Source organism: Erythrolamprus reginae, chromosome 3 (genome assembly GCF_031021105.1).
Source record: "Erythrolamprus reginae isolate rEryReg1 chromosome 3, rEryReg1.hap1, whole genome shotgun sequence".
In the NCBI taxonomy this organism is placed as follows: Eukaryota; Metazoa; Chordata; class Lepidosauria; order Squamata; family Dipsadidae; genus Erythrolamprus; species Erythrolamprus reginae.
In genome coordinates, this window is record NC_091952.1 from 239,527,439 (window position 1) to 239,551,523 (window position 24,085).

At 41.2% G+C, this 24,085-nt stretch overlaps 1 protein-coding gene across 1 annotated transcript in view; it reads left to right on the plus strand.

The window, feature by feature from the left end:
* Positions 1-420: 420 nt before the first annotated feature.
* Positions 421-24,085, plus strand: part of COLEC10 (collectin subfamily member 10) — a 36,005-nt gene continuing 12,340 nt past the window's right edge. Inside the window, exons 1-3 of the mRNA XM_070748234.1 lie at positions 421-748; positions 14,951-15,022; positions 20,803-20,874. Coding sequence (XP_070604335.1) covers positions 613-748; positions 14,951-15,022; positions 20,803-20,874 — 280 coding nt within the window. The 5' untranslated portion in view covers positions 421-612. The remainder of the gene's footprint in view (positions 749-14,950; positions 15,023-20,802; positions 20,875-24,085) is intronic.

Consider the following 24,085-nt stretch of genomic DNA (forward strand, 5'->3'; position numbering starts at 1 on the left):
AGAGCCGGAAAAGGCAGGGAGAAGCCTCCGTGGGGCCTCTCTAGGAATCTCCTGGGAGGAAACAGGGCCTCTACCCTCCCTGTGGTTTCCCCAGTCGCACACAAATATTTGCTTTTATTTTATTATTTTATTCCTATGGGAAAAATTGCTTCTTCTTACAAACTTTTCTACTTAAGAACCTGGTCACGGAACGAATTAATTTCGTAAGTAGAGGCACCACTGTACTTGCTCAGTAAACACAGAGAAAGAAATAGATCCTTCAGACAGCAGGCAGAGACAAAACAGAGGGCGGCTCAGGCATTCGAGATCAATCTTGCAGCCTTCTTTCTCTTAAATATTTCACATCCAACTGATAAAGTTTAATAAACAACTGTCAGGGCTGCATAAATCTGCTAGACAATGCTGGGTCTCGACTCCATGACTCGCTTTTCAAACCCACGTCAACGCAACACCCTAACAGGCCTCTTCGGTGCCTTTTTTTAAAATCTGCAATCAAAAAAGGGAATTTTCAATTTATCTTGCTCCCCAGAGTTATATGGGAAATCTTATTTTAGCAATTATTAAGAGTGCAACAACGAAGGGCATTTCCTGTAAAGCTCAGCGGTGGACGACATGGAGAAGAAGTGGTGGAAGCATGAAACTTTCTTCGTGTTGCTTCTTGTCCTGGTTCAAATATTTGGCTTAGAAGACGGCAACCGACAGACAACCGAGATCTGTTCTACGCATACCATCTTACCTGGACCGAAAGGTGAGGCACTAGAAAGGTTTCTGAGGTAAAAACACAAATGCCTTTTCTGTCATTTCTCCCCTCTCCTTCTCTTCCTGCTATGCTCTTAGAAAACATAGAAACATAGAAGATTGACGGCAGAAAAAGACCTCATGGTCCATCTAGTCTGCCCTTATACTATTTTCTGTATTTTATCTTAGGAAAGATATATGTTTATCCCAGGCATGTTTAAATTCAGTTACTGTGGATTTATCAACCACGTCTGCTGGAAGTTTGTTCCAAGGATCTACTACTCTTTCAGTGCTCTTAGAAAACATAGAAACATAGAAGATTGACAGAGAGAAAAAGACCTCATGGTCCATCTAGTCTGCCCTTATACAATTTACTGTATTTTTTCTTAGGATGAATATATGTTTATCCTAGGCATGTTTAAATTCAGTTACTGTGGATTTATCAACCACGCCTGCTGAAAGTTTGTTCCAAGGATCTACTACTCTTTCAGTGCTCTTAGAAAACATAGAAACATAGCAGATTGATGACAGAAAAAGACCTCATGGTCCATCTAGTCTGCCCTTATACAATTTACTGTATTTTATCTTAGGATGAGTATATGTTTATCCCAGGCATGTTTAAATTCAGTTACTTTGGATTTACCAACCACGTCTGCTGGAAGTTTGTTCCAAGGATCTACTACTCTTTCAGTGCTCTTAGAAAACATAGAAACATAGAAGATTGACGGCAGAAAAAGACCTCATGGTCCATCTAGTCTGCACTTATACAATTTACTATATTTTATCTTAGGATGGGTATATGTTTATCCCAGGCATGTTTAAATTCAGTTACTGTGGATTTACCAACCACGTCTGCTGGAAGTTTGTTCCAAGCATCTACTACAGTAAAATAATATTTCCTCACGTTGCTTCTAATCTTTCCCCCACTAACCTCAAATTGTGCCCCCTTGTTCTTGTGTTCACTTCCCTCCTGAACCTTATTTAACCCTTTAACATGTTTAAATGTTTCGATCATGTCCACCCCCTTTCCCTTCTGTCCCCCAGACTATAAAGACTGAGTTCATTAAGTCTTTCCTGATAAGTTTTATGCTTAAGACCTTCCACCATTTTTGTAACCTGTCTAAATGTTTGTAGCCCGTTCTTATACCATAAGAAATGGAAAACCAGGTTGCCGGTTTTCCAACCGCTTCCTGCAGCGATAATGTTGCTCAGTCGCTTATCATGTAAGCTTTCAACCTTATTTTTAGTGCAAAAGCATGAAAGGACATATAGTATTTGTGGAGCCATCCAGAACATCTATAGGCACAAAACGAACCAGCCTAAGCTGGTTAGAAGAAAATGGGAATTTTCGACAGAGGAATTATGGCATGAATTAATGAATATTTCAAACGTCAGTCACATAATTCCCTGCTATTAATCAATGCATTTAAGGATCCAAATATTTTCATCGATCAGGCTGCCGTCATCACCCGACGGACCTGTAATATTTCCTGAGGGTAGTTTTTTGGCAAAGAAAACAAGTATGCAAATGTTTTAATTTCTTTCAGGGAAGGACAGCTGTTAGCCTCAACCTAACAATTCTGGAAAAGATTTTGCTTTGAATTAAAATGCTATATGGATGGGTTTTGGCCCTGTACAGTATAACTTTTATGTTGCAAAGATCATTTGTCTTGAATACTGTAGGCCTGTAAATTTATATCTCTGCCTGCCTGCAATCTATCTATCTATCTATCTATCTATCTATCTATCTATCTATCTATCTATCTATCTATCTATCTCAATCCTTACCTGTGGCCTGTCTGTCTGTCTATCCATCCTATCCATTAAATTATCTATCTGTCTGTCCGTCCATCCGTCCGTCCATACATCCATCTATTTATCTATCTATCTCTTTACCAGTGGCCTGTCTATCCATCCTATCTATCTGACTCTTCACCAATGGCCTGTCCGTCTGTCCGTCCATCCGTCCATCCGTCCATCCATCCATCTATCTATCTGCCACCCATTTTACCCCAGGGCAAAAATCCATGCTGTTCACATGTTTTGAGATTGAATTGTTCAGCTGTCCAAATGTTGCCCAACTTTCCATCCATGATATGCATAATACTATGACTGCAATTTATGATAGTTTTTCTGGAAACCTGTATTTACTGCTGTTTAACCATACACACAAAAAAAATCCCATAGAAAACAATGGGTTCACTTAACAACACAGCATTCACTTAACAGCTTCATGTTTGCTTAACAACCACCAGAAAGTTGTAAAATTAGGTTCGGCCACCTGCTTTATGGCTGCCACAATTTAGGACCGTAATTGTCAGATTATAGTTGTAACTCGAGAACTATCTGTGGCATCTCTTGGATCAATGGGTGATCTCAGTGGCAATATTAGGTACACTCTTATTGTTACAATTGGATTGTAACTGATGGAAACTGGACCCAAAGATTCCAAGCAGAACAAACTCAGATAATTATAAACTGCTTGAAGTGGAGATTTCTCCCTAAACCATTCTGCAAAATATCAAACTATCTAAATAAATGAATTAAAAATCCAGCATTGACATTTAAACAGAGCACATAATTCATCGAGTGTATTTAACTAAAAACTTTATCTGTGAAAGTTGACAACTAAAAATCCTTTAAAAACCAGTACTGTAGTAAGTGCTCAACTGGAGGGTTTGAGGCTGCCCCCTGGTGGCTATGAACAAGAATTTCTAGGACTCTTAAATGATGAAAATAAATTGAAAATGCATATGTGACACCATCAATTGTCCACTGTCAATTAAATCAGCTCAGCTTTGTCTAAGTTGTCACACAAACCTAGAACAAAAAGGGCATATTATAAGCTTTTCCCTGTCCTGTTTCTTTTGTAAGGTGGCTATAATGGAAGTTCAGGCTAACCTAGAAGTCTGTCCAATAAATACACAGCAGCCTTCTCCGGCACCACAGCTCAAATGAGTTGATTTTGCCTTGCCTTTTCCAAGGTCCAACTTTCACAGCCAAGGTAGCTATGGGGGAACACAATAGAGAAGAATAACTGACATTTGATTGGCGGCCATCAAATCAGGCTCAGCTCCTGGTGAACACATCAGCAAATCCCGTTCACCTAGACTTGAGACAAATCATAAATTTTATTTATTTATTTATTCATTCATTCATTTGTCCAATACACAAATACATAGGAAGAAAAATAGACATGTAGTGATATATATAAGGGTAAAGTGAACTTAGAGGAGAGGATATATGAAAGAAAGAAAATATATATGATAAGTGAGAGAAAGGAAAGACAATTGGCCAGGGGATGAAAGGCACACCAGTACACTTATGTACGCCCCTTACTGCCTCTTAGGAACCTGGAGAGGTCAATCGTGGATAGTCTAAGGGAGAAATGTTGGGGGTTAGGGGTTGACACAATTGAGTCCGGCAATGAGTTCCACACTTCGATAACTCGATTGTTGAAATCATATTTTTTACAGTCAGGTTTGGAGCGGTTCGTATTAAGTTTGTAGTTCTAGGCTTTCTAGACCCAGGATTGTTAGTCTATTTTCGTAGGATATTCTGTTTCGAGTGGAGGAGTGAAGGGCTCTTCTGGTGAAATATCTTTGGACATTTCGAGGGTGTTGATGTCTGACATGTGGTATGGGTTCCAGACAGATGAGCAGTAGTCTACGATGGGTCTGACAAAAGTTTTGTAGGCTCTTGTGAGTAGTGTCAGATTGCCTGAGCAGAATCTGCGTAGGATCAGGCTAACAACTCTAGAAGCCTTTTTGGCGATATTGTTGCAGTGGGCTTTAGCACTTAGGTCATTTGATATTAGTATTCCAAGGTCTTTTACTGAGTGTGGGTTGGCCGTGAGAGATTGTTTATTCAGTTCGTATGTGCGGTTTGGATTCTTTTTGCCGATGTGGAGGGTAGAGCATTTGTTGGTTGATATTTGAAGTTGCCAGGTGTTAGACCAGACTGAGACAAAGTCCAGGTCTTTTTGGAGAGTGAGTGTGTTGTCAGTGGTGTTGAAAATTGCATTTCTTTCCAATTCTCTACTTTGATCTGAGGTAGACTAGAATAGAGTAAAGTAAAGTAGAGTAAAGTAGAATAGATAGAGTAAACAGAGTAGAGTAGAACAGAACAGAACTGAACAACAGATTTGGAAGGAACCTTGGAGTTCTTCTAGTCCCAGGATGGTAAACCTATGGCATCCATGCCACAGGTGGCACATGGAACCATATTTGAGGGCACACAAGGTGTTGTCTATGTCAGCATTATTTGTTGAGGAGCACAGTAACATTTTAAGGTTTTGTACTTGTTAGTATGTCTCACTACGAAACCTTCAACACACATTAAGCAGAGTTGTTGTGGTGTAGGAAATGTGGGTTAGCCAGACAATGACTCAGACATAGTATCAATTTATATACAACAATATTTACAAATATACAGAAGCAACAAGATAATACTTCTAATAGTTTACAAACCACGCGCACAGCAAGAATACAGCTCACGGCAAATATATATCTAACAAGGAAACTCCCCCCAAAGGGAATGGTGTTGGCGCCCTCGTAAGGCCAACCAGTAAAAGGTCCTTAAAGGTACAGTTGTCACATTATACAAACTGTCATTGTTAGTTATTGTTATTATGTTATTAATGCCTTCTTAAATGGATTTAATTTTTTATTATTAGATTTGTAATGTATTGTTTTACTTTTATGCTGTGAGCCACCCTGACTCTTCGAAGAGAGGCAGCATACAAATCTAATAAACTATAACTATAACTATAGTTACTGTATGGCAACACCCAAGCAAGTTACGTTCTATATACTAACAGTACTGAACCCACAAGATTCAGTATGATAACAGATTAGGCAAGTAGCTCGATTTTCTTTAATTGCTATTAAAGTTCAGTTCTAGATAATGATTAAAATGATTAAAGCATTTATGGATAAAAACATACTATTTAATTATTTCCTATTTTAAAAGTAATTAAGGATCAAAGTAAGGAACTAGAGAAAGACAATTAAAAAAACTATTAAGTATTCAAGAAATAGTGCATACATTTACTGCACACACCCACACACCCATTACTGATCCATAGACCTTTTCTTTCTTACAATAACCCAACACAGCTATCTCTGAATTATGTGACTTCAACGAATATTCAGACTGTAATAAAACGTATCAGGAAAGACTTAATGAACTCAATCTGTATAGTCTGGAGGACAGAAGGAAAAGGGGGGACATGATCGAAACATTTAAATATATTAAAGGGTTAAATAAGGTCCAGGAGGGAAGTGTTTTTAATAGGAAAGTGAACACAAGAACAAGGGGACACAATCTGAAGTTAGTTGGGGGAAAGATCAAAAGCAACATGAGAAAATATTATTTTACTGAAAGAGTAGTAGATCCTTGGAACAAACTTCCAGCAGATGTGGTAGATAAATCCACAGTAACTGAATTTAAACATGCCTGGGATAAACATATATCCATCCTAAGATAAAATACAGAAAATAGTATAAGGGCAGACTAGATGGACCTTGAGGTCTTTTTCTGCCGTCAGACTTCTATGTTTCTATGTTTCTATGTAATTTTCAATGCCCTTGCTCAACTGCCCCAAGGATATCAGGACGTCCAATTGGGAAGATCTATTGATGTAATTGCGCAATTGGGCCTCCACATCAAAAATGATGTGAATATTTTGGTGCGTTTGGGGGTAGAGGAAGGAGGAGGAATAGCAACGTGCAATGCAATTTAATAGGAACTTCAAAAGGATTGGAATGGAGTCTTGAGTGAAGTAAACGGAGGCCTTTTGGAAGGGATAACATGGGAGTACACCATACCAGTGTGGTGTGTTTGGAGGGCTTCTCTTTTATTATTCTGACAAATGTCAATTATAAACTCCTTGGCATCAGCCGGCACCTCGAAATCCTGTTTCTTGTGGTCACGGCTACTTTCGCTACTCATCTAATAATCATAGCTACAGAAATTCTCTTCTGAAAAATGATACTACCACATTCCAAATTCCTCGCAAGAAATGGAAGGGCTTCAACACCACATCCTCAAACCTGGCAGGACTGCTTTCCTGTTGTCTATTCCATCTTTCCCTTCTGGACCAGGCAGTATGATCGCCATACTTTAAAGAAATTTAAAAATTCTAAAAGACGGAGCTCTTTCGCTACCACACTTTAATGCTGCAGACAGAGGAACAAATTAGGCAACTTGTATTCTTTACACGAGGGTCGCCCAGAAAGTAATGCCCCACATTTTTTTCTTCAACAATTATTTATTGAACCCAATGAAACTTACACACAAGAAAGAATAATGTTTCTTCTATACTCCCTATTTTTCCACATAATCTCCATCCCGTTCTATCGCCTTCCTCCAGCGAGACACAAGGGCGAGTATGCCCTGTCGGTACCATTCCTTGTTCTGGTTATGAAACCATTTCTGCACTATGTGAATCACCTCTTCATCATCCTCACAATGTCTTTTGCGACTCACCGTACTTCTGTCGACTGCAGATTCTCCATAAACTGTACACAAACGTTTGTGAATGTTCCCAACAGTTTCTTTCACTGCAGTGAGAAATTCAATGAGGACATGCCGCTTGTAACGTACATCACTTACAGACCCCATTTCAAAACACCGATGCAGCTATGCTATCTGTCTGAAGAAACGCAAAATTTACACACAGAATTCACTCCTGACAATTCAAATAATGTATATCTAAATTTCTCAATCGTACCATTACTGTAGGCTGAGGAGAAAAAAATGTGGTGCATTGCTTTCTGGCTGACCCTCATAGATAGGCTGCCCCAATCTTTCTCAATGGACACAAATATTTGCTGGGGGCTATTTGGATAGATTTAGGGGCTGCTTTCTGTCTCCAATGTATTTATTTATTAGTGTTGAAAGGGACCTTGCAGGTCATCTAGTCCAACCCCCTGCTTAAACAGGAGACCTTACACTACCCCAGTCAGATGGCAGTATATAGTTGTCAATCTTATCTAAGTTTATTTATTTCTCTGTTTCTCCTTTAGGGAAATATAATATTGTGTCTTTTTAATATTTCCTAAAATATACTGCTCAAAAAAATAAAGGGAACATTCAAATAACGTATCCTAGATCTGAATGAATGATTCTCATTGAATATTTCATTTGCACAACTATTCCATTTGCACAACAGCATATGGAATTGACTGTCAATCAGTGTTGCTTCCTAAGTGAACAGATTTCACAGATTTACTAGAAGTTATATTCCGTTTTTTAAGTGTTCCCTTTATTTTTTTGAGCAGTGTACAGTGATCCCTCGATTTTCGTGATCTCGATCTTCGCGAAACGCTATATCGCGATTTTTCAAAAAATAATAATTAAAAAATACTCCACAGTTTTCCCCATCTGATGACGTCATACGTCATCACCAAGAGTCACTTCTCTCTCCCTTTCTCTTCCTTTTTCTCTATCCTTTCTACCTCTTACTCTTTCTTTCTCTCCCTTCTTCATTCAATTTTCTCTCCCTCCCTTTCTCTCTCTTTCCTTTCTCTCCCTCCCTCCCTGTGCCTGCCCTGCACCACCCAACAGGGACGGACAGCCCCCGATCATCGGTTCGTCGCCCCCCCCACACACACACAGAGGGAGATCGGGCTGCGAGGGCAGTGGATCCCAGCCACCGGCTTGGATTCCCCTCCCGGCAGCATTGGGCTGCCCTGCATCACTCACACGCTCGACTGCGGTGGCTGCTTTGGCAGGGAAGGAGGAGTTTGGGGAGAAGATGAAGGCAGCGGGCAGCAGCTGAGGCGAAGCGAGGCGAAGGCGGCGAGGAGCGGCAAATCCACCTCCCCAGATCGGGCTGGTGGGGGCGGCGAATCCACCTCCCCAGCCACCGGAGAGAGATCGGGCTGGTGGGGGCAGCGAATCCACCTCCCCAGCCACCGGAGAGAGATCGGGCTGGTGGGGGCAGCGAATCCACCTCCCCAGCCACCGGAGAGAGATCGGGCTGGTGGGGGCAGCGAATCCACCTCCCCAGCCACCGGAGAGAGATCAGGCTGGTGGGGGCGGCGAATCCACCTCCCCAGCCACCGGAGAGAGATCGGGCTGGTGGGGGCGGCGAATCCACCTCCCCAGCCACTGGAGAAAGATCGGGCTGGTGGGGGCGGCGAATCCACCTCCCCAGCCACCGGAGAGAGATCGGGCTGGTGGGGGCGGCGAATCCACCTCCCCAGCCGGGCAGCGGCCGGCCGAGCGAACGGGAGAGCGGCGAGTGAGTGAGCGGCCGGCCGGGCAGGTGGGCGAGCGGCGAACGGTGGACGAGCGGGTGCTGGGGGGGCGGGGGCAGCTGACATTTCGTCGCTCCCCGGCTCCGCCATCTGCGCATGCGCGGCCATGGAAAAAAAGGGCGCGCATGCGCAGATGGTGTTTTTACTTCCGCACCGCTATATCGCGAAAAATCGATTATCGCGAGGGGTCTTGGAACAGAACCCTCGCGATAATCGAGAGATCATTGTATTCCATTTCTTCTGGGAGGGGATAGCTTCCCAAACTTTCAAGAAAGTCTTCCATGAGGGCTAGAAATGTGAAAGAAAAAGAAAAACTTTTTGGAAACTCGATTTTATGTCAGTCCGTGTCTGTGGCCTATGTCAGCATTCAGCAGCCTAGGCAATTGTCCAGGCCAATGATGCTTTATAAAAACAAATGAAACCCAGTTTATTGCTCGGAGCAACATAGCTGCCATTTAAACTTTCAACGGTGGCCCAGAGTAATGTTCTTTTAGGCCATTGTGGTTAGAATCCAGCTGTCCAACACTCCCAATGGTTGGCTCTTGACAAACCTGGAGAGAGAGAGAGAGAAAGAAAGACTGCTGTTCTGTTGTCCCACCAGAACCAATTCGCATAACATCCTGAGCACATTACCCAGTAGGGCCAGCTTTTTGTTATACTCAAAAGATGTCCTGCCTCTAATTATCCAGCAGAAATTAAGCAACAAAGCTTTTCACAGCATGAAGTACAGGAGAAAGTTAAATCTGCCAGGGATGTAGCAGATGAGAGCACAAACACTGCCATTAAAACAAGTTGGAAAAAGTAAGTTTGCAAGAAGTGAAGGATTTGTTTGTTTGTTTGTTTATCTATCAATTTATCTAGTTGGTTGGTTGGTTGGTTGGTTGGTTGGTTGGTTGGTTGGTTGGTTGGTTGGTTGGTTGGTTGGTTGGTTGGTTGGTTAGTTAGTTAGTCAAGTACATATTGGTGGTATACAAAGATATAACAATGTTTATATACATGATGCTAGTAAGAGAGAAACATTAGGACAGGGGACGGAAGGCACGCTGGTGCACTTCTGCAAACCCTTACTGACCTCTTAGGAAATGGGTGAGGTCAACAGTGGATAGTCTAAGAATAAAATTTTAGGGGTTAGGTGATGATACTACAGAGATAGGTGGAGAAGTCAATGAGAAGAAGAGGTAAGTTCTTTGCTCATTCCTCCTCTTCTTCCTTTTTTTTGTTTTACGCTTTTCTTTTTCTTTTTTTTCTAGCTTTCTTTTTTTATTCTGCTGCGTCTTTACACCTATATTTATCTTATCTATATTATCTTATTTGGTGTAATTTTCTATTCTCTGTCTTTCATTTTTTTTTATTTCTTAATTTCTTTAGAAATTACCCACTAAAACCCTCATTGTGTATTGGACTAACTAACTAACTAACTAACTAACTAACTAACTAACTAAATAAATAAATAAATAAATAAATAAATAAATAAATAAATAAATAAATAAATAAATACACCCAGTACAAAACCAATTACCATTCAACTATAGATCTGTTGAACTCAGTGGGATATAAATCTGATCAAATCAAGATTGAATTATACTACTGTAAAGAGGATAATAGTGGTATCCATGTAGTTCACACATCATAATTTGCTGGGGAATGCCAAGCCTGTCGAAAAAAATCATTTAAAAAAAGTTAAACATCACAACTGAAAACACCACAAGAGGGCAGCAAGGCACAAATCTTGGCCACATTCCTCATGTTGTCTCTTATTTTAACAGCTGGATATTTAGGGAAATGGACTTTCATCCACCTTCCTTCAAAGGGGTTTGTTCTATGTCGGATCCCAGAGCAGAAAGGCTAGGCTGTGGTTTAACCCTAGTTTGCCAAAGGAGCCATAATCACTCAGATTATACATCTAACGAGCAGTGAAGGGCTGCAAAATGTTTTACTACCACGCTGTGGGTGTGTCTTATTTTGTGGGTGTGGTTTGCTGGCCATGTGACCAGGTGGGAGTGGCTTGACGATCATGTGACTGAAGAGGTGGCTTAAAGGTCATGTGACTGGCTTAAAGGTGGCCAACTTGATGTCACTCACATCAAGGGGTTGGGTAAGGGTGCCTGGCCTCTACTCGCCTCAAAGATACACAATTTCCCTATCTATTTACTATTACTGAACATGCAAAATATACTATTTAATTCTATGTATATATGCCATATGTGTACATACATATTACACACAGGCACACAAAAATATACATTATCTACTATATAAACTGTGTGTGTATGCACAAACACACACATGCATGCACAGCTCTTCTAAAATTATACACATTCAACCTCATTTACTGCAACAGGAAAACATACCCAGAGCCTAGAAGGGAAAAAAATAAAAAAAAATCTGTTTTCAGCCTCCCCAAGCTCCTAGAAATGCTCTGAAGCCTAGAGAGAGTAAAAAAATGGGCATGTCATTGTGTGTCGAGGGGGGGGGTCACACACTTATTTATTTATTTATTTATTTATTTATTTTTCCCAATACACAATGAGGGTTTTAGTGGGTATATATCTATATACACATAGTAAAATACATGATGAAGGCTATAGAGGAGATACTCATAGTAAAATATATCTAAGAAATAATAGAAAAGAAGATATAGGAATAGAACATATCAATGAAAGAATAGAAGAAGAGATATAGGAATAGAAGAAAGGTATAGGAAATATAAGAGAGCACTTATGCATGTTGGAATTATGGGTATGGGCATGACCCCCTGCACTCCATCTCCCATTTTGGCATATGAACCAAATCCACCATGACTGACCTAGGATTTGTATTTTGCCCATAGAGCCAGATATGACCTCTATATAACCTTTACATGGCCCCATACAGCCAATAGAAGGCATGTGTTTCCACAACACAGAGCCCAGAGAGGGTATAAAAGCCACCCACCTTTAACTCCATGTGGTCAACTGCCCAGAATCACAAATCCATGCGGTTCTGCTTCATCATTAAACCATCTTTCCAATCAGCCTCCAGCCTCCATTTTGTCTTCAGTGCCTTTCTCCCAGCTCGGAAATAAACCAGATGGATATTTCTTCCAAAATTACTTATCTGCCTATCTTCTTACCTACCTACCAACCTTATTTTAAGCGCCATCATAGGAACCATATTCCCTAGTTCATTATTATCCCAGAGAAGAGCTCAGCAACAACAGGAATTACAACAAGATAGGCAAAGTTCATATTCAGTGAGATACTTTAAATCTATGGCCATCAATTTAGCTTTGTAAAGCCTGTCGTTTCTTTATTTTTTATTTTTATTTTTATTTATTTATTTTGTCCAATACATAATACACATTGAAGAGAAAGATATGTAATAATATAAGTAAAGAAAAGAATAGAAGAAAAGATATAAAAGTATAGGTGAACATATTTGAAAGGAAGAAAAGATAAATGAGATAATGAGAGACAATTGGACAGGGGACGGAAGGCACACTGGTGCACTTATGCACGCCCCTTACTGACCTCTAAGGAACCTGGAGAGGTCAATCGTGGATAGTCTAAGGGAAAAATGTTGGGAGTTAGGGGTTGACACTACTGAGTTAGGTAATGAGTTCCATGCTTCGACAACTCGGTTGCTGAAGTCATATTTTTTACAGTCAAGTTTGGAGCGGTTAATATTAAGTTTGAATCTGTTGCGTGCTCTTGTGTTGTTGCGATTGAAGCTGAAATAGTCATTGACAGGTAGAACGCTGCAGCATATGATCTTGTGGGCAATACTTAGATCGTGTTTTAGGCGACGTAGTTCTAAGCTTTCTAGACCTAGGATTGATAGTCTGCTTTCGTAGGGCATTCTGTTTCGAGTGGAGGAGTGAAGGGCTCTTCTGGTGAAGTATCTTTGGACATTTTCAAGGGTGTTGATGTCCGAGATGTGGTATGGGTTCCAGACAGATGAACTGTATTCAAGGATGGGACTGGCAAAAGTTTTGTAGGCTCTTGTGAGTAGCGTGAGATTACTAGAGCAGAAGCTGCGTAGGATCAGGTTAACAACTCTAGAAGCCTTTTTGGCGATATTGTTGCAGTGGGCTTTGGCACTTAGATCAATGACTTTCAAGTCATTGAAAGACATTGAGGCAAATGGCTCAAGGCAAATCAACAAAAACCACCTCAGTTAAATAGTTTAATGTCAAATCTGTGGAGGAAGCTTGTACAGAATTATATTAATTTGCATGTGCCCATGTGCCAAGCATTGCTTTGCATCAGCAATCTATTACAGTACTAGAGCAGACACTTCTGTTCCCATGGATACCAACAGTGGACACACTTCCCTGTTCCTCTTGATTTTAATGATAAATCTTCAAAGGGGGTGTGTGTTTGCTGGCACGCCGCTAGTGCAGAATTCCCAAGGTTGAACGAGTTTCAAATATGTGGACAGTACTGGGGTGTTGCATGGATGGTGCAGTACGCAGTCCCAGTTAGAAAAATGGAGATGCGCACGCATCCTGGGTCTAGAAACCTTACAAATACGACGCCTTAAACATGATCTAACTCAGTGTTTCCCAATCTTGGCAACTTGAAAATATTTGGACTTCAATTCCCAGAATTCCCCAGCCAGCAAATGCTGGCTGGGGAATTCTGGGAGTTGGAGTCCAGATATCTTCAAGTTGCCAAGGTTGGGAAACACTGATCTAAGTATTGCCCACAAGATCATATGCTGCAACGTCCTGCCTGTCAACGACTACTTCAGTTTCAACCACAACAACACAAGAGCACACAACAGATACAAGCTTAATATTAATCGCTCCAAATTGGACTGTAAAATATATGACTTTAGTAATCGAATAATTGTCGAAGCATGGAACTCCCTACCGGATTCCGTAGTATCTTCCCCTAACCCCCAACATTTTGCCCTTAGACTATCCACAGTTGACCTCTCCAGATTCCTAAGAGGTCAGAAAGGGGCGTGCATAAGTGCACTAGCGTGCCACCTGTCCCCTGTCCTATTGTCTCTCCTATATCTCCTATATCTTATCTACTATTCTTCTATTCTATTCTTCTTATCTAATATTCTTCTATTCTATTCTTCTTATACTACTCTCATAATATCCTTCTATTCTCTAATTGATATATTCTATTCCTAAATTTTCACTTCTATTCTTTCTCTAATATATTTTACTCAAGTATAACCTCTAAAACCTTCATTGTGTATTATTTTGCATTGGACAAAATAAATAAATAAAATAAATAAATAAAATAATAAATCTCCGCTCCCTGACATATGCACAACTACCAACAGAAGTTGGGAAATAGTCCGTTTCCATCCTCCAGAGAGTCTCCAGGGGGTAGGGGAGGCTGTATTCACCCTCCCCAGGCATTGAATTATGGGTGTGGCCACTCACGCATGTGTGATAGTGCGCCCGCAAACTGTTTCGGCACCCAAGGAAAAAAAGGTTCGCCATCACTGTCCTATACCTTATAATAATGATGCTGCTCCGTGAAAACTATACCAGCTTCAGAAAAACTATATACATTTTTGAAATCAGAAAAGTACAAGGTCAACTGCGATGATTGCAAAAAATATTTTTTGTAGACCTGTGTTATTAGTAATGGCTTCTGTGGATGCCAGCTCAGATGAGGAAGAGTTCCCACCACATCATGCAAAAGATCTTCTGCACTTGCTCAGAGGGTTCTTTTCAAGTCACTTTCAAGGAACGGCGACCAGACAACCGTTTCAGGGTCGTGGACAGCCAGCCATCACTACTGGTTCATCAAGAGGGGGCAAATTTTCACCATCAGGTGACCAGCAGCAACCTACTATTGCTTCCAATTCTGTTATTCTGTAATTTAGGTATTATGAAGGACGTGGCACATCAAAAAACGTCATGTCTTCAAAAATAAAATCAGATCAGCAGTTCCTAAACTTTGTTGTTACATCTCCTCTTCTTTTTTTGTTTCTGATTGAAGGAGATGATGGTGACAAGGGCGACCAAGGAGAAATGGGGAAAACTGGGAAACTTGGCCCCACAGGATCCAAAGGTAAATCAATTTACAGCACTCTCTTTACAGTTAAAAATATTGGAACAGTCCCTTAACTACTTCAGAGTTACACACAGGCTGCATGCTTAAACCTGGTCGTAAATTAACCCAAATTGGCTGGGTTGGGACAGGGCAGTAAGCCCTAAAAATAGTATTGGGCAGCCACATACCATGCTAACTGGATGGTCCTCGGTGGCTGGTACAGGCATGCACGCTCCCAGCACATGTGTGCATGCTCCCCGTGTGAGATTTGGTTTCTGAGCATGCGCAGCAAGCCAGATCTTGCGAGATTTCGGCTATTTTTACCTATATTTTTGCCTATATTTCATGAGCGCAAGCGACATTTGAGCTATTTTTGCACGCTATTTTTACTTCATACAGATATAATAAATTGAATTGAATTGAATTCTGTGCATGCGCAAAAGCAAAAAAATGGCAGATTTCGCCCAGGAATCTGCCCATCGTGCCGTTCCTGGGCTGAAATCTATTGGTGTGCTATTCCCAGGTCAATTCCACATGGGGGGAGGAGACCATGGCTGCTAAAAAAAAAATCAGGTTTATCCAAGTTTAGTATGTAATAGCAATGCAGCCATTAGGCCATCACCCAATCTAGTTACGTGTATAAACTCAGCTACACCATAAATTATTTTTACACTCTGAAAAGCTTACCTTACTTCTTAATCACAGGAGGAAAGGAACTTTTTAAAAGGAAGCTTATAAAGAAAATTATCCAGAGTAATAACCTTCAGTTGATGTTGGTGGTTGCGTGGTCTAAGGTCTCTGGAGTTTTAGCAATATTTCAGAAATGGTTTGATTGATTGATTGATACAGCCATCTACCTCACAAATATGACTCTAGAGGTTTGTAATAAAATAAATAATAACAAATAAAACACATAATATAAAATAAAACCCTATACCAACTGAGCATCATAAAATAACCATCAACAAAGCTAACAGGCAGAGTCTTATTACACTTTCTGGGTTTCGGGCCTGGGCAGAAAACCATGTTTTTCAGGGTCTTGTGAAAGGCCAGTAAGATCTGACAACCTAATCTCAGGCAGAATGATGTTCCACGAGATGGCAGGAAAGGCCTTCCTCCTGGGTCCCACAAGCTGACCTTCCTTAGTCATCCACAGCATGGTCCTCTTGCCAGACCAAATGGGATGGGAGGTAGCGGAAAGAGCAGCAGAAGCTAGGGTGGAGTCAAAAGTAGGACCAGCCCAGAATCCCTATGTAGTCACAAGCAAACTAAGCCCAACCTCCCTTGAATTCTCTTGACTCTTATCAAACTATAAGCAGGTGCCCACTGTTACTTGGGAAGATTCTATGCATAAGCTATTTAGCAATAAATCAGTTTTATTTATGTAATTATTTATTTCCTCAATTTCTATGCTGCCCAACTCCCTAAGGACTCTAGGCAGCTCACAACAAAAATATAAAACATCAATAATGATACTAAAACCTCTAAAAAAAGTTTTAAAACTATTTACAATACAACAATTAAACTCCTGCATACCGTTCATGGCTGGATTTGCTGGTTACCACCATAGGATCAATGGCCCAGGCCTGTTGGAAAAGCCAGGTCTTTACTGCTTTCCCGAAGGCCAATAGGTGACAGTAGTCTGGACCTCAGGAGGTAACTGGATCCAGAGAGCCGGGGCAGCTACAGAGATTTTCCCCCATGGACCCACCAGCAAACACTGTTTAGCTGATGGAACCTGGAGAAGACCAACTCTGTGGGCCCTTATTGTTTGCTGGGAGCTATTTAGTAGAAGGCGGTCTCAAAGAAAGTCTGGCCCTAAGCCGTAATGGGCAGCCAAATTTTTTACTGCCACATTGTGGATGTGGCTTATTTTGTGGGTGTGGCTTAATGGTCATGTGACTGGGTAGGAGTGACTTGCTGGCCATGTGATCAGGCGGAAGTGGCTTGAACGATCATCATTCAAGTGAACTGTTAAGTCCTTGACTTACAGCCTTACTAGTGTCGCTCACTGGGGTGACAATTTGCTTCGCGTTTCCCACCCTCTCTTTCCTGGGTCACTCCCCCACTGCCTCAGGCTGGGTAGCTAGGTGAACAGGTGCTGCCAGAAGCATAAATGCTGCCAGCACCGCTTCCACCCATGACTTCTGCTTGGACCTCAGGCGGGAGATGGCCGCGCAAGGCTGGAGGGGAGCCGGGCAGGAGAGAGGGAAGCTCGTCTGAATCCAGGAAGGGAGAAAGAGGAAAAAAGCAACGATCACAGACGCAGCAGCAGCAGGGGGAAAAAGGAGAGATGAACCGAGACCAATAATCCAGGAAGTGACAGCCACCGATCAGCTGGAGCTGCGCACGCATCTTCATTTCCGCCAGTGGAACTGCACTCCACCCCGTCCTGCCAGCTGCCCACCCCTGCATATAGGGCTGTAAAGCACTGTGAAGCGGTATATAAGTCTAAATGCTTTGCTATTGCTAAGTTTTAAAAAATTGTCACATACTCTCCGCTACGCCACTTAAAAGATGTTGCATACGCTTTTCTTGTCCAATCCAAGAAACTGGAGCCCCTTCTGAAGAGGGTTTGACTTTGATTTGTCTCCACTGATGTACCACGCTGAGCTGTCAAGTAACAGATGGCTGTCTCTCCCTTTCTTTGCACTCTTGTAGGGGGAAAAAAAGCAACATGACATTTCCAAGCTTATCTGCATCACTCAAAACTCCCTGCTGAGATGCCTGTAGGAGTTATGTTTTGGTCTGAAAAGAATAGTCTTAAATGATGACTATAGGGAAAAAAACACCATTAGACATATATGCAACGAGTTTGCGGAGTGGGGCGGCATATAAATCCAATAAATCTAATCTAATCTAATCTAATCAACTCCCTCAATGTTATTCTCATACACTGATGGGTAAGATATGTACCGTATGTCATCAGAATACAAATGTCATACAAATCCAATAAATAATAATAATAATAATAATAATAATAATAATAATAAACCTATGGGGAAAAAATAAACCTCAGCTAGATTAAACCCTATACAGTGGTACCTCGACATACGAGTCTAATTCGTTCCTGACCCGAGCTCGTAAGTCGATCAACTCGCATCTCGAACGAATGCCTTTAGACTTTATTTTTCGCGCCGAGATAACTGGAAGCAAGGAATTCTTGCACCACCTAGTGGAAGCTCGGCTCGTATCCCGAATTTGAGCTCGGGTGTCGAACAGAAATTTTGCTCGCGTCTCGGCTTTTAACTTGGAATACTCGCATGTGGAGCAGCTCGTACTACTGTATAGACCAGCATTCTGAGTCATACAGTGACAATTAGATACACCAGGGAAGTTCACAAGTTTGAATTCAGATTGAGAGTCCCCTTCCATTTTGTTGCCCAGCAACCAGTATTTTGAGCAAACCGTTGATGATTCAGAAGGTAATAAATGCAGCAGCACAATACAGTGGTACCTCTACCTAAGAACGCCTCTACTTGTGAACTTTTCTAGATAAGAACCGGGTGTTCAAGATTTTTTTGCCTCTTCTCAAGAACCATTTTTCACTTACAAAACCGAGCCTCTGAAACTGTAACCGGAAAAGGCAGGGAGAAGCCTCCGTGGGGCCTCTCTAGGAATCTTCTGGGAGGAAACAGGGCCAGAAAAGGCAGGGAGAAGCCTCCGTGGGGCCTCTCTAGGAATCTCCTGGGAGGAAACAGGGCCAGAAAAGGCAGGAAGAAGCCTCTGTGGGGCCTCTCTAGGAATCTCCTGGGAGGAAATAGGGCCAGAAAAGGCAGGGAGAAGCCTCCACGGGTAAAATGACCAGATTTTCACATTGGTAAAGAGGGACACCATTGATGGGGGGGGAAAGTGTTCTTCATTAAAAATATGGTCTACATGGAGCAAAAAAAATATATCTTCCTTTTTCTCTCTCTCTCTCTGTCTCTCTCTCTCTTCCTCCTCCCTTTCTCTCTATTTCTCTCTCTCCCTCCCTTTCTCTCTCCCTTCCTTCCTCTCTCTTTCTCTTTCTCTCTCTCTCATTCTCTCTCTCTTCCTTCCTCCCTTCCTCCCTATTTCTCTCTCTCCCTTTCTTTCTCTTTCTTCCTTCCTCTCTCTTTTCTCTCTTTCTCTTCCTTCCTCTCTCTCTCCCTCCTTCACACCAGTAGTGGCAATAGTAGCAATCTGCCCCTGGCTCCATAGTCTATGTTTTGCTTTCACAAACTTTGGGGCAAACAACCCCAATTATACGTATCAACTGATGGGGACCAAACTTTCTGAGACAACCCAAGAAAGGGATCTTGGGGTTTTGGTGGACAGCTCGATGAAGATGTCAACCCTGTGTGCAGCAGCAGTAAAAAAAGCAAATTCCATGCTTGGCATGATTAGGAAGGGAATCAAAAATAAGTCAGTAAATGTTGTATTGCCTCTGTACAAATTGATGGTGATATCACAATTGGAGTACTGTGTACAGTTAATAATAATAATTTATTAGATTTGTATGCCACCCCTCTCCGAGAACTCGGAGTGGCTCACAACAACAATAGCAATAAAAATACAAATCTAATGATAAAAGACAAAATTAAGAAACCCACTATCATTAAAAAAATAGGCAAACAACACAATCACACCACACTCAAGTCCTACTCGTCAGAAAGGGGGGCCATCAATCCCCCCATGCCTGGTGACATAAATGGGTCTTCAACATCTTGTAGAAGGCAAGGAGGGCGGGGGCAGTCTGAATCTCCGGGGGGAGTTGATTCCAGAGGGCCAGGGCCACCACAGAGAAGACTCTTCCCCTCAGTCCCGCCAGCTGACATTTTTTTGTCGATGGGACCTGGAGAAGGCCAACTCTGTGGGACCTAATCGGCCGCTGGGATTCATATGGCAGAAGGCAGTCCCCTAGGTATTCTGGTTCAATGCCATGTAGGGCTTTATAGGTCATTACCAACACTTTGAATTGTGTCCGGAAACTAATCGGTAGCCAGTGCAGTGCAGTTCTGGTCACAGCACCTCAAGAAGGATAATGGAACTGGAAAAGGTGCAAAAAAGGGCAACAAGAAAAAAAAGGAAATTATTTAAAGCAGAACTCTCTAAGCTCGACAACTTTACAACTTGTGGACTTCAACTCCCAGAAGCCAGCATGGGATTCTGGGAGTTGAAGTATACAAATCATAACGTTGCCAAGTTTGGAGATCTCTGATTTAAAGAACTCTTTCCTATCTTAGACTTTAACCTATCTAATATCTGGCCCTGTACAAGAATGGAATGGAATGGAATGGAATGGAATGGAATGGAATGGAATGGAATAGAATGGAATAGAATAGAATAGAATAGAATTCTTTATTGGCCAAGTGTGATTAGACACACAAGGAATTTGTCTTTGGTGCAGATGCTATCAGGATACATAAAATCTATAAGTGATAAATCATGATCATAGTCATATAAATACATTCATCATAAATCATAAAATACAACACATAGTGATAACCGTAGGATACTAAATAAGCAATCAACATAAATCATACTAGGAAACTAAATATAAAAAATATATAAATGGTAAAGATACAAGCAACAAAGTTATAGTCATAAGTAGAAAAGGCGATAGGACAGGTAATAGGAAAGATGAGAATAATAATAATAATAATAATAATAATAATAATAATAATAATAATAATAATAATAATAATAATAATACAGCCTTACTAAATAGTAAGGAAGGACTCCAGTTTGATTAATCTGCAATACCTTAAAATACAATTAAATTGTGCTCTGAGACTCAATGAAACAAACTCCTATTTATTGTATTTCTGATTCAGGGAACAAAGGAACAATTGGAGATATTGGTGAACAAGGAACGATAGGTAAAATTGGACCAATTGGCAAAAAAGGTAAGTATTAACTGATCCCATGTCTTCACTGGATGGTAAACCTCAGTATAAAATTGAAAAAAAAACACCTGCTGTTTATGGTTCCAAATGAAACTGAAGACTTTTATTTTCAAAACACAAGTACTGATAACGTATGCTTCCCATTTCATGAATCCATTCAAACACTTTTTGGTATTTATGTTTTTGGAAAAACGCATTTCAATTTTCCTTAATAATGCTGTCTGCTTTTTCCCCCCTTTAATTTTCTAATTAAAAATTAAAAAATTAAAATTGTAATAAATAGCAATACATAGTAATAAAAAATAATGATGTCTGCGGAGTTCATTATAGTTTAGAGGAGAGGTGAAATGCAGCAAGTTCTAACAGGTTCTGGAGAACCGATAATGGAAATTTTGAGTACTTTGGAGAACCGATAATGGAAATTTTGAGTACTTTGGATTTCACCACTGGTTTAGAGTCTGCACAATGAAATGCAAGAGCAAAGTACGTGAAAGGAGGAAAAAAATAACTAAAGGGCTTATTTTAAAACAGGGGTCTCAAACTCAATTTACTCAGGGGCCGCTGGAGGTAGAGTTTGGGTGAGGCTGGGCCGCATCAGGTTTTCCACAAGAAAAACTCTTACAAAAACCTTCCAATGTTATCAAATGTCTTTATTTTTTCATCTTATTTTGTGTTTAAAAATAAAAATAAATTAACAAATTCATAAGAAAAAAATAAATAAATCAGTAATAAATAAATATCTCTCTCTTTCTCTCTCTTCCTTCCTTCCTCTCTTTCTCTCTCTCTCTCTCTGTCCCTCTTTCTTTCTCTCTTTTCCTTCCTCTCTCTTTTTTTCTATAAACTAGAGGTCTCCAATCTTGGCCACCTTAAGAATTTGGACTTCAACTCCCAGAATTCTTCAGCCAGCATAGCTCAGGAATAGTCATAGCATAGCTGACCGGAGAATTCTGGGAGTTGAAGTCCATAAGTCTTAAAGCGACCAAGGTTGAGAGACACCCCGCCCTCCCCGATCTAAATACCCCACCCTGCCTTTCCGTTCACCGCTCGGACCCACTGCCTTCACCCGAAAAAGCTGAAGAAGCAGGCGGGTGGGCAGGGAGGAGAGCCCAAGCCGCAGGCCTCACCTGCTGCAGCAGCACTGGCCACAATGAGGCATGTGGGGCGCCGGTGGTGGCAGCAACCGGCAAGGGGAAGAGAGAAGCGGGCTTCGCGACAGAGGAGGAACCACGGTGCGCTTTCTGCCCCAAAAGACCACCTCGCGCAAGCGCCCTTGAGTCAGCCACCCTCTAACGGGGAAGAGAGGAGATGGGCACGTGGCTTTCCTGAGGCTGCTTGCTTTGCCGATCTGGGGTTGTCCCCACCCCTTGGTCACCTTACATTCGGACCGCACTAACATTACACTTTGATGTTGAGGTGGGAGCCGCAAACTATTGTCCTGCAGACCACGAGTTTGAGATCCCTGTTTTAAAACAAGCATTTGACACACTTGAGTTTATTTCACCAAATTCAGTTCTGTTCAAATTCTGTTCAGTTCTGGAGACCTCACCTACAAAAAGATATTGACAAAATTGAACGGGTCCAAAGACGGGCTACAAGAATGGTGGAAGGTCTTAAGCATAAAATGTATCAGGAAAGACTTCATGAACTCAATCTGTATAGTCTGGAGGACAGAAGGAAAAGGGGGGACATGATCGAAACATTTAAATATATTAAAGGGTTAAATAAGGTCCAGGAGGGAAGTGTTTTTAATAGGAAAGTGAACACAAGAACAAGGGGACACAATCTGAAGTTAGTTGGGGGAAAGATCAAAAGCAACATGAGAAAATATTATTTTACTGAAAGAGTAGTAGATCCTTGGAACAAACTTCCAGCAGATGTGGTAGATAAATCCACAGTAACTGAATTTAAACATGCCTGGGATAAACATATATCCATCCTAAGATAAAATACAGAAAATAGTATAAGGGCAGACTAGATGGACCATGAGGTCTTTTTCTGCCGTCAGACTTCTATGTTTCTATGTTTCTAAATGCTGGGAAAATGTAAAAAGCAGAAGCATGGTCAAAGATCTCTTCAACAGGCATCAATGAAAAAGAGACCTCCATTCAGTTGCAGTCTTCTCAGATCAAAATCAAGGATAGGACCAAGGAAGGTCTGCCCAAGGAAGGTCTGCCCATGTGCGGAAGCCAAATCTCATGCGAGGATGCGAGGGTGTAAAAGTTTGCCGATTTTCGCAGATTTCTTTGCTTCTGTGTAGGCTGAAAAATGTCCAAAATCAGTGAAATCTCGCGCACGCAAGTGTCCTTGAGTGACGCATGTGCAAAAGCCAAATCTTGTGCCAACATTCATGCCCCCCCCCCAGCCGGTTAGCTGGAGCTGTATGTGCTCTTTTTTTCCAACCGGGTCTGCGTACCTGACTGTACCACTACTGAATAGGACCGTCCTAGTCTGTGCTGTAGCTCATTGGGGTGCCAACACAGAAGGTCATAGATTCAATCCCCATCCCTTCCAGTAAGATTAATAAAAAATTTCAATCTAGCCAAGTTTTTGCATCCCTCTGGAACAGTCATCCCCTTTGGTACATCCCTATCAACCTTCTGAAAACTACATGGCCAACTTTATTTTGAAAGGAACAGAATATGGGATTTCCCTATAGAAGCAGGAATTTTGGAGTTGGCTAGTTAAACATAATGCAGCTCTGATGGGAGCTTGGCTAATAGGCATTTGGGAATTCATGTTGTGAGTAGGCGAATATTATCAAGTTCACTTACACATTCACGAACAACATATGCATTTCTATGCAATTCTCAGATGTTTCAAGAATAAAAATGCTCCGGGGAGCATTATCTAAATTGGAAACAACTGTTTCACTTTTCTTTGTATCCAAATATGGGGGGTTTTTTGCTCTTAGTTGTATATTTTCCAACTGTTCCTTGCAGAATTCTATTACCTTAGAAATATGGTTATAATGTACTACATGTTTAAGATCTCTCCATATATTTAATATTTAAATCCAGGGATAGTAAAAGCCATTCCAAAATTTTATATTTCTTCCTTGTGAAAATGTCATGGTTGATTTGGAAGCAAATTTCAGGGTTTTGTTTGTTTAAATGCCCTACCTGTTTTCAGTTTGAACTTCTTCATCGACTGTGGGAGATATGCGTAATGCAAATCAGGTTGGGATGGAAAACAAAGATAATAATGGAAAGAC